Genomic DNA, 11853 nt, shown 5'->3' with positions numbered 1-11853 from the left:
GTAGCAAAAAAAAAATTGGGAAGAGCAGACAATTTCTGGGGGACAGTCTTATCGACTGATTAGAAGAAAACCTTATTCCAAAGCTATAAAAAGGCGAAAGCTTTGAGAAGGAACAGATCTGCTCTCTGATCCTAAACATACAAGCTCCTCAGTGAGACTTTAACGAGGTAATGTTAATGTTACAAATCTAAAAAATTATAGTTGTGTCGGTTCATTAAAGAAAAAACATTACATCTAAGATTATTTAATGGCATCAAAGACAACAATCTTCTCCCCATAGTCAAATCTTTTCATTTTTCATAAATGTGGGATTCCTATGATATCTCACAACCCGATTGTTGTAAGGATGTCTTTGGATATCAGAGGAGCTTTTCCTCCAATTTTTTTGTCTTGTGAGTTGTCTTGTGGGGCTGGTGGATGTCCGAGGTCTTTCAAAAAGTTGTTTTGGGTGTCTTGAACAATTCCATCTGTTTCAAAGTTACATTTTGCATCTCTGATATGAGCAATGGTGTGTGAAACTGTCTTTTAAACTGCCATTGCTTTTCCGTGACATTTTTGTACTCCGGTAGCAATTGATGACACATTTTCTTTCTTCAAAATTGAATCGTACATCTACCATTGTTTAGGGTTACAGTCACCTGAAATTAAAACAAAAAATATTAGTAATGGCCAGTTTTAGGTGCACCCTGTATTCTAATTGCTTGTCACTCATGATACAAACATTACCATTGGGGAGCCACTTACTTTTGGAGGTCTGGAAGCCTTATCATGCCTTGACTGCCAAGGCAAAACGGGTCAAGGAAAGTTAAAGCATTCATTTTCATTCCATTTACTGCATGTACTGTACATCATCCTTTGTAATTCTCAGGAGAATGTGGCATTGACAGCTTCTAGTGTTGACAAGGCATGGCAAAGTCAGGGAATGACAAAGCAGTGAAGGGAGAAAGCAAGCCGTTGAGGTAACAAAGCAAGCATTCGGCGATCCTCTTCCTCTCTCCCGCTAGCAGAGGATGGTAAAAAGTAGGACGTTAACTCCCAGCACAGTTGCGCTGCATTTCTCCTCTTGGCACTCTTCCCTCCATTCCCACAGGAGTATGACTATCAATATGAGCCAGCTGCTTGGCATCACTGGAGCTTTCAACATCTTCCATGGTTCAAAGTGATAAGGAACACCCACTCACCTTCAGACAAGTCATTCATCCTGTGAAGAGGTTTTAAAGGACCAGTGGAGCAAAGCATCTCTAATACGTACCCTGCATGGTGGCAGACCATTTCTCGTGGCATTATGGGCTGGCTGTACTACCAGTGTCCATCTGTTGGAGGTGCTGCTCTCTTAAATTCAGATGAACTGTGCTTTGTTCAACGGGGCAACGGAATTTGGAGGAGTGGCAATTCCTACGGGGAGCTCGTTAAAAACCTCGCAGAGTTTAATGACTTTCTCCTCAGTGTATACAAATCTCATTTCCTTGAAGAATGTGTCTCCTGTGTATCCTCTAAAGTGTAGATGATGACTCTTGTCACACAAAATGCAATTCAAAATTCTATTTATTTCTATTTCTATCTATTTAAGTGCCCAGTGCAAATCTAGCGTGAGATGTGGTCTGAAACTGCACGGAGGCAGTTTAGACCGTGTTTTGGTATTTTAGCTGACACTTGTCGCACTTCCTTTGATATGGGCGCACGAGAGATGAACAGCTCTTGACATGACGGAAGGAGAAACTGATGAGACAAAGTGTGCTCATAAGGAACTTCAAGACGTCCACGGGCGGATTATGTAAAGTTGGCTAGGGAGATCACAGATGTGTGAAGTGGGCACTTAGAGACCTCCTTCCACCCTGATCATTGTGTGTGTATTTTTCTCTTGTCACACCTTCTGATTCTCACTCTTGAATGTATACAAATGACAAAATAATTTTGAGTATGGTATTCCTTAAACATATGCCCCACCTCTTCATGACAATTTTTTGACTAATGGCTAATGGCAGCAAAAAGTTAAAAAAAAAAAAGTAGATGGGAACATAAAAATACAACCTCTGTGGGGGTAATTAGAAACAAATGTCATTTAGGTGGATCAATTTCAGCTCTTAATTTTGTTCAGCGATGCTAAATCCCAACCCAATTAGCATCACTTTGAGCGCTGACATCATCGAGACGTTGGGAATTCTCCTCTTAAAAGTTTTTCATGCATACCTGCTGTTGCAGAATGTCTGACTATGAAGGCACAGCTGTCAAAGAAGGATTTTTGATTACTTTCCGGGCAAGACATTATCACTTTCTCCCTTCTGAGTGCTAGGAGTGATGGCTTTTTCCCAGACAATACATCTACGTGTCTATGAGGTAGGTGTGTGCATGTGCATGTGCATGTGCACGTGTGTTTAAGAGCTTTAACGTCATCATTGCATGTGAGAGTGAGCATGTCTCTTGGGAAGGGTGTGGAAAGCATACACTTCCTAATGGTTTCAAGCTGTTCAAAAAGCAAATAGCGTTAATCATCCTCCACTTCCTGCTTTCTCCACTTTTACAAGGAGGATTGTAATTATCGGAACTAATGTGAACTCAATTTTCTTATCTGCCAGCATATGCAATTTGCATGTTACAATAGCAACAATGGTGTTCGGAGGTTTCATAGTGTGAAAAGTGCTGCTCAGATGTTGGTGAATGTAGCAGGGATGACCTCAGTGCAGCAGAGTCCTTTTGACAAGAGGGTTATTATCATGCAGAACTGGCAATGCCATCGCCGAGACTCAACAAGACTGGCCTAATACATCATTTACTATCTGACTAAATGAAAATAACACCGAGCAGTCAGGATGATGACGGCGTTGATGGCTCAATATTCTCAGCTCAGCTTTATCTGTAGAGCAGTACAGTGTTTTTAAATAGCAGTTATTTGAGTCAATATTTCAAAAGCTGTGATTTATTTATTTATTTTTCAGCAGGGTAATATGTACTGTATATGTTCATTTTGCTGTCAAAATTTGATGGTCTTTTTATTAAAAAATTATACAGTGAGCCTTACAGCAACCAAGTTATTAATGAATTCCTCTTTATTTTGTCTATTGTGTGGGCTCTGTAAGCTATTGATTTGAATCTTCTGTTTAAAAGAATCATTCTGTGATTTTAACACCCATCATGTTCAGCAGAAAACATGGTTCATTGTTATTATAACTTCCCCGCAAACTAGTGATGAATATTTATGGATTTCAGTTGTCATTTTTGTAAATGCGACAGTGGTGCAAAAGTTGTAATTCTGGGTCTGTGTAAAAAAATAAAGGGTTATATTTTGGTCCAAGACTGACACTTGGGTATCAAATAGCTCCCCATATACCATGGAAATATGTTTTTAGAGCCATAGGCTCTAAGCAGCTTAGTAAATGACTCTTGGGGTCTGAAGCGATGTCACAGATTGTATTTCTCTCCGTTGCCGTAGACATTCTAGTAAGTCAAAATGAAAACTTTTGAAATAAAAGTTCATCATCCGATTGGATACACAGCTGGAGCTGGCCCATTGACGACATGTTTTAATGGAGGAGAGGCTGGTTTCTGTGCACCTCCCACCTACACACATAACATAGGCTACAACACGCACATAAACACAATCCCAGCTGTAAAGGAGGGAGGGGCCCTCTTCTGAAAAATCAGGAGGCAGGCGCTGTAACTTAGCACAGAAGTAAAAGTTCATTGGAGCTCCTTCAGTCCGCCTCACAACATGACAGCGTGCACAGCACAGTGACGCTCACCCCTGATCACAGGCTGGCAGTACTGGGCACCAAGCGCTATGCAGGGACGGGCAGGAAAAGCCCCCAAGCGGGAGATGGTGATAGAGTCACCACAGAAGTACAAGTGCTTGGCAGAGATTGAGGCGGAGGAGGTGGAGGCTGGGTCACAGGTGGCATCGGTAAGTTACTGATGTTAGTCCATCGAACTTTTACTGAGTGAGTTGATTGCTACATAGAAGCAATCGGATCTGAAAACACCTTCCTAAACCTAATCTTCCAGATTGGCTTTTAAGAGCAGCTTTGAAGATGCCTTTTAAAAGGAACTGGACGGAAATGGGAAATAGCAGCTCCGGGGTATATTTCCCCAAGGGGTTGAATGTTGATCTTTATTTTTAGGTTCCCTTTGCTTCTTAACGCTTCCCGTGCCACAGATTCTGGAAGTTTGAAAATTTTGACATATGCTTTGGACATACAGAAAAGGAATAAACATAATAAAATACAGCATGCTCTCGACAACCATCTAACAGCCACATGTCTCTGATGACAAGAGTTGTATTGAGAAGCTGTATTGCTAGTTACTCAGAAACTCAACCGTGATCTACAGGTGATTAGGTCACCGTATATATATAACCAGCCATTCTTTTTCAACATCTTATTATGTTCATGGGCACAGGTGAGCTGGAGCCTATCACATCCCAATTTTGGACGACAGGTACACCCCGAACTGATTGCCTGTCAGTTGCAGGGCACATTTAAACCAAAATGCCTTCCTGGAAAATTGGCACACTGGCACCCATTTGCCTGCCCTTTCAGACAGTCGCTCAAGTGCACCCGCATAGAGATTTTGTGGCTTTGCCAGACAAATAGATGCATGGCATTTTCAGCACCGGTGTCTGGGACAACGAGAATTGCCACACAAAAAAGGGCATGAGCACTCTGGCCGTATTCCACCTCTACTATGCCAGTGATGTGCTAACGTCGGAAGCAGGCAAATTTGGGAGTTTTAAAACACAACATTTGGAGATGCAATAGTACCTTGACTTACAAGTTAATACACTCTAAAAACAGTTGGGTCAAAAATAACCCAACTCTTGGTAAAAAATTGACCGATCCTCTACTTGGGTTGACTTGACCCAACTTTGAGTCAATAAATGTTTTTTTTTTTAGGGTAAAACAACTAATAAATATTGGTCAGATCCTTTACTTGGGTCAAAACATTTGGTCATTTTGTATAAAACAACCCAGAAAGTTGGGTCAAATTGACCCATAAAGTGGATCGGTCCATTTTTGACACATAATTGGGTTATTTTTGCCCCAACTTTTTTTTAGAGTGTACCGTTACACTTGTGGCTTCATTATTATTATTATTATTATTATTATTATTATTATTATTATTATTATTTTACTTATTTTACTTATTTGAAAACAAAGTTGCATAATAATCCATTTTGACAGTATTTTCTACCATCTAAATTTTTAGTTCTGAGGTTTGGGGCTTGGTGTTCTGCCTATGCATGTGTGGATTTTTCACATGTGCACCACCTTCTTCCTACATTCCAAAAAACGCACGTTTGGTTAACTGATGACTCTAAATTGGTCTAGGTACCCCGCCTCTCAAAAAAATGGATGGATGGGTCATATTCAGTATATCAAAGTCGGGATTCAACACCGTAACTCTAGTAAGAGTAAAAAAAGTGCACTGGACCTGTAAGTTGGTAAAGTAAGGAGTACAAAGTACAGATATCTGCAAATGTAGGGAGTAAAAGTAAAAAAAAATTGAAAAAAAATTACATAAGTAAAAGTGCAGTGTACCAGAATTTTTTTTTGAAGTGCAGTAATGAATTATTTATTTTTCACCACTAGACAATTGCTATAAAAAAGAGGAGAGTACTCCGCAAATTACCGGTACTTCATTCCGATTTTGCATTTGAGATAATGACATAGTGGCTGGTACAGTCATACACACACACACACGCACGCACACACAGATCCCATGCTCATCCCTCCGTCGCCCCCTTCCCTTATCATCCCTTGTGAAAGAACAATGTCATCTTGTCCACACAGCTTGAATACGCCTCTCCTCCTGACAACAAGTTCTCTGATACGTTTTACAGTTACCGGTCACAAGTTTGTTTTGTCACACGTTGATGCCATGTTATTGTTTACTTTCATAGGTCAAACCCAAGGTCATAGAGCCTCTGGACTATGAGAGTGTGATCATACAAAGCAGAATGCAGATAATCAGTGATGCTCTGCGGGACATGCTGCAGTTCCCTCTGGATGACTTTCAGGTAAAAGTGTTTTATTGCGACATCAGTTTATGAAGAATGACATTATCCAAGGAATATGAAAAGAGAAAAGAAAGAATGGATGTTACAAAGCCAATGGGTATTTCTTAAGAGTGAGAAGGTACTATAACATACAGTGGTGCGGCTGGTGCCTTGAGATAAGAGTTTAATTTCTTCTGTGACCATGCTCGTTTATCAAAACATTCACATCCTAAATCGTCTTACCCCATTGAAATGGCCGGAAAGGCAAATAATCAGTTCCAGCCGCTCCACCGAAACACCAAACATCGTTTTTCAACGTGCTTTTTACTCTCCACCAAAATGTTCTTATACTGTATAAGAACAAACAGTAATAACGTTTGTTCTCCACATAACACGCAAATACAGAAAAACAGGCACGTACCTTGACTGTAACTTCTTCTTCTGTGGACTCTATTCTCAGTTGGAAAACTACTTTAATGGCACATTACAGACACCAACCGTTATTGTCCTTACACTGCAAGGAAACCAATGTGAATTGATGTATGCTGAAGGTTGTGAAATTTGCATCTGCCATCTAGCGGTGGGGGGTCTCATATATTTGCTTGAATCTCAAGAGGAAAAATCGACAAAGCGAAATTAAGGTATTTTTATCTCAAGGCTCCATCCAGTGTACTAGGGGAGACCGGGGCTAGTTGTATCACGGTTAAGTTGTCTCATTGCAATTTTCTTGTCCACCAAAGGGCGCAACGAAAAAGTGGAATACTAGTTTTCTTTGTATAAATGGTCAGGGGTTGTGTACTGTCCAAGAAGAGAATAGCACATTGTTAGCTGAGATGAGGGCCAGTTATCTGTTTTGCACAACCCAAAGTAAAATATTTCAACTTCATATATTTTGGAACAGGCGTCATACATGGACAAATTCTAGCAGCAAATCATGTGGACTCGTTAGAGGAGAGATTCAGGCATCTTGTCATGCCCCAGTCACTGCTCTGTTTTAAACTAACTTTAAACTAGAGCAAGTATTAGCCAACATGGTTGTTTGGGGCAACTTGTCTTAATCATTTTGGGGTTTGTTGTCACATATGCAAAGAATGGACCAATGAAAATTGCAACTCAGGCAACTCTGTTTTTGTATGCCAGAATTGTTCTTCAGATGATGAGTCTGAAGAGTGAGGAAATTAGTTACCCAGGTTTTGTTTCATTGTTTAAAAATGAATTTTCCAATTGTTGGAACTACAGGATGCCCACATGTGAGGATGGGTTTAAGTTTCACGATGAACCATCAATCCATCCTTTAACCGAAATGCATTTTATTTTATTTTATTAAATTTAATCTCAAATTTCCAATTTAAAGGAAGCAAAACAGGCATTTGAGGCTGAGAGCTGTGACCCATATGCCAGCAGTTCCTAAGGACTTGAATCTATTTCAAAATATTTTATGTTGAAGTTTGCTCAATGGCTATGGTAAATTTTCATGATAAATGATAAACAATTTCTCTGGCTTTAAAAAACAATAATAATAAAACCCGAGGGGAACAAGGATAATTTTGTCCTTGTTTTATTAGTTGCAAAATCCGGTGTGACATCTTACCCCATATTTTGTGACAACCTACCTATCGGTGGGGCAACATGTCACATGTTCAGTCTCTCTATTTGATGGCTTATAACTCTGCACTGACACAAAGTATGAAAATGACATGAACTCCAAAAAATTGACTTTGGTCTTTCATCTAGTATACATTTTGTTTGTATATGATATATTGATTCCAAGAAATATATAAAAGTATAAAAAGTGATACAAATAGACCTGTCCCCCACATTTTCCAAGAATGGAATTATGGCCAGGTTTTATTTGAAAGCTAATCATGACTTGGTTAACTGTAAAAACAAAAAAATAAAAAAAACAAAATGGTGAGCAGTCCAGAAACTTTTTTATTTGTTTTGTTTTTCTTTGTGTTATTTTTATTTATGAGATATTTGAAGATCAAATGTGAGAAGATGGACAGAAATTGATGACAAGCCATTTGCTGTAATATCTCTTTGAAAGTTCCAAGCAGATGTGATTCTAAAGGCACTGAGAGCCCATGAGGGGCATTTTTAAGGGTCGGTATAACATGTTGTAACATACACTGTAGGGCTTTATTCATTAGCAATACTAATGCATCAGATTTATATGGCACTTTTCTGAATACTAAAAAACACTTTACAATGGAATGGATACATTATTAATGCACTCACACTCTGGTGGCGGTAAACTACTTACAGTAAGTAGGCTGACAGAAGCGTGGCTGCCTGTGCGCGCCTACGGCCCCTCCTACCACCACCAAACATTCGCACCATTCATACACCAGTGTGAGTAGCACTGGTGGCAATGTGTGTGAAGTTTCTTGCCCAAGGACACAACGACACATGACTTGGGGAGAGTGGGGATTGAAGAGCCGACCTTCTGGTTACTGAACGACCGTCTCTACACCCTGAGCCACGGGCGCCACAATCTTATGCAATTACAGAGGGAAAATTAACACACGGGATCACAGAATGCATAGCCAAATTGATGCAGTAGATGGTTTTGTAAGCATTTTAGCAGCCTTTTATAATGAATCTACTCCTGGCTCTTACTATTCATGTTTTGAAACTATTTACTGCCACAATGACTGAGCTCATTTTCTCAGTTCTGCACATATGGGTTTGGCATATGGAGATAGGGTTGGGCTTAGCCTATACAGTAATCCTGAGTAACCTCTGTAGCAATGTAGCTTCGTGTTTGCAATTTTAGCATCACTGAGCGTGAAAGTCCCTTTCATTGTAAAAAAAAAAGAAAGAAAGAAAGATTGCGGCAGTAATCGGCATCCATTAGGCAAGTTGAGACAGGGGTGCATATTTTTGTGACTGATTAGGGTTGCTGAAAGCCAGACATATCCATCTATCTGCTATACCGTTTGCCCTCATTTGGGTTGCAGGTGGACTGGTGCACACAAGTGGACCAAAGCACCAAAAATAAAATTCATTTTCCCTCTGCTGTCTAACCTGCCATATGTTTTACATCACTGGCCCCAGAGAGGAGGAGAGGAGAAGAGAAGGGAGTGTGAGGTTGGCAGTTTCAGAGTTTGCATGCACACATTCCACCCTCAAGTGCATGTGAGCGCAAGACGTGTGTATGCAAGAGATCGTGGCCAAGACTGTGGAAAGCATTGCTTCGTTTAGCTGCCAAGATGCCAGCCTTTTGGAACATGCTCCTCAAAGTCCAGCATTAACAATGTGGAAAGGAATGCTCTTAATTTGACCACATTTGATTGATGGCAGTGTGAGAGGATTTGTTTTGAATTATTTTTCATCATCAAGAAAAGATCTATTTAAAAATATTTGGGGATGTGTAGACAACTAAGTACACTAATGCACAAAAGCAATGTGCTAGTGTACATCAAAATTTTCATATTGTACGTCTTTTGTTTAGTACTTCCACCCTTAAGCAAGAAAAGTCCGAGTTGAGAATAGCGCAGATAAGCTGTCTATGAAAAGTGAGCCCTTTCACTCAATTGCAATGTTTGGCAACATTGCAATTGAGTTGCTGCCACGGTACCATTCACCTAATGTATTTGGAATGACGAGCTGTGGCGTGCTTTCGTCATATCAAAATGATGCACTTAAGCTGCCGCGCTAACCCTAAAAATATTACTCGACTCATGGTCCACTCAGCAAATGAGATCCAATAATGCATGCTTGTGTAAGAATATGAGATACTGAAGAGCAATGACAAATCTAGGTCATTGTAGCCCAGCTTTCCAGCAACTTGCATGTGTTGAGTAACATTTAATGGTGGCTGCACTCTGCAAGCCCTGCGGCACCAGCCTTGATTTTCCCCTTTCTGACTCTATATGTCTAATAAGGTTGAGGAGATTTTTAACTGGGCATCCTACTCTGCAGCCTTTTTTTCTTATATCACTATCAATCAGATATGTGGTAATCTATGAAGAGAATACTTCTTGCTAAATGTGACATCAGAGATATGAGAAAATCCGGTGGTAATGATCTGTAGTGCACTTCACAGGAAAGCAATGCATTTACAGCTCTTCAGAAGAATACAATTCAATAAAAAGAAAATGTAGTAGGATTTGGATTTTGAGAAATTGCAGGGGAATCTGCAAATAAATATACTGTGGATGTTTTTCCAATTATGAACCCATTTTAAAAAAACGGTAGCTCGGACTGCAAAATCTGAACTGTGGATTTGGCTTTCTATATTTAATTTTAAACAATTACTATTTTGTCCTTCAGATTTTCATGATGTCACTTCCCTTTTACAGTTTTATTTATATTTTTATGATTGCTTAAGCACGAAATACAAAACAGGGCTCAGATTATTTATTTTTAAACTACACACAATAACCACAGTTTGCACATGAGATGCAGAACATCTCACATGCTGTGCAAAATGAATCACTCTTGTCAAAACTCTAAACACATGTATATAAACCATCTTATGTTGCCATTTGACATCAGCCTGGCAAGCCACACCCACTTTCTTCAAAAAGAAAGTGGGTCTGGACAGGCGGCCATAGACAGCGATTCGGCTGCGTCCGGCAGAACGGCCCAATCAAATTCGTCTATTTGCGTGACGTCGTCTTCGTGAGCGATGTCACTCTTCAGTCAGTTTTTCCCGCAACAACGACATTCAACAACGACGTCATTCACCACTGTCTCTCTTCGGCTAGTAACCATGTTGGATTTTTACTCCGTCCGCAAAATAAAAAAATAAAATACTTCAATGAGTCGCTTTTCTGACGTCACGTCTGCTCTTCGCTCATTGGTTCAGTCCACTGTCTGTTAGCTCATGTTTGCCCCGCATCAGAAATGCGACTGATAGGGTGGTTGACCAGTGACCAGATTCACTCTCCGGCAAAGCCGCGAGTGAGTCTGGATTTCCAGGCTAATATGACATACTCACGTGTCATAAGGTGTAACTGTTTGAACCAGTTACACACCGCAATGTTTTACTTCAACTTTTAGCAGTTACAGTAAGCAAAGTACAGAAAGAAAGTACAAATACACAATATGGTAAAATAGTCAAATATGAGATCAATGCTACACACTATTGAAAATAGGATTCATTTGTCTTCATATAACCAAAATCAATCAAGATAGACAATCACAAAAAAATGTGTCCCAACACTGTCAGCCCAGAAAATAGACAAATAAAATACTGTACTCCCAGCCCAGGTTAAATTTACTGAAAAGAAAAAGAAAAAAAAGAATAAAATAAATTGAATAAATCGCCGAGTTCAGGGGTAGGCAACTCAGGTGCCAGAGAGCCGTAGTCCTATGTGTTTTAGATGTCAATCCTCCAACATAGGTGAAGATCCTTTTCAGGCATCTCCAGAGCTTGCTGATAAGTTGATCATTTGAATCACCCGTGTTGGAGGAGGGAGACATCTAAAACATGCAAGACTGCGGCTCTCTAGGACCGGGGTTGTCCTACCCCTGGCCTACTTAGATCTGACCAGCAAATTTAATCAACATCGTAGGCAATATTCTCGTAGGATTTTTTTTTTTAACCCATTGTCTTGTTGTAAGGCCTCCCTCAGCATCAATTCATGGTTGATTACATTATCAAATAGCGTTGCACGAATTTTATTTGACAAATTTGAGGACGTTGTCCTATTTCAGTTGTTCCTCAACCTCTACCTTCTGCTCGTCCTCCATGGATTCCGGCTCTCACCCTCACTTTTCTTCCTCTGATTTCTTCCATTTTGGTTGAAAGCAAGTAAACATACCTGCTGCATTTTTATAGTGTTCAACTTCATTTGTCAGTCAGTGCTTTAGAATTGCAAGGAAGTGACATTATGACATACTGCTGTGTCTAATGT

At 39.9% G+C, this 11853-nt stretch overlaps 1 protein-coding gene across 4 annotated transcripts in view; it reads left to right on the top strand.

Annotated features, from left to right (window-relative positions):
• The first annotated feature begins 3615 nt into the window (after nucleotides 1-3615).
• LOC144062112 (dedicator of cytokinesis protein 9-like) overlaps nucleotides 3616-11853 on the top strand; it is a 37702-nt gene continuing 29464 nt past the window's right edge. For 3 of the 4 annotated variants that reach the window (XR_013296338.1, XR_013296339.1, XM_077583097.1), the window contains exons 1-2: nucleotides 3616-3898; nucleotides 5894-6010. Coding sequence is in view for 2 of the 4 variants with exons in the window: in XM_077583097.1 (XP_077439223.1) it covers nucleotides 3779-3898; nucleotides 5894-6010 (237 nt within the window). In the remaining 2 variants the exon portion in view is untranslated. The remainder of the gene's footprint in view (nucleotides 3899-5893; nucleotides 6011-11853) is intronic. The other variant, XM_077583081.1, reaches the window with a different exon arrangement.

The sequence above is a fragment of the Vanacampus margaritifer genome, chromosome 1, assembly GCF_051991255.1.
Source record: "Vanacampus margaritifer isolate UIUO_Vmar chromosome 1, RoL_Vmar_1.0, whole genome shotgun sequence".
In the NCBI taxonomy this organism is placed as follows: domain Eukaryota; kingdom Metazoa; phylum Chordata; class Actinopteri; order Syngnathiformes; family Syngnathidae; genus Vanacampus; species Vanacampus margaritifer.
Note: the sequence above shows the minus strand (reverse complement) of the source record. Positions and strands in the feature narration are given on the sequence as shown.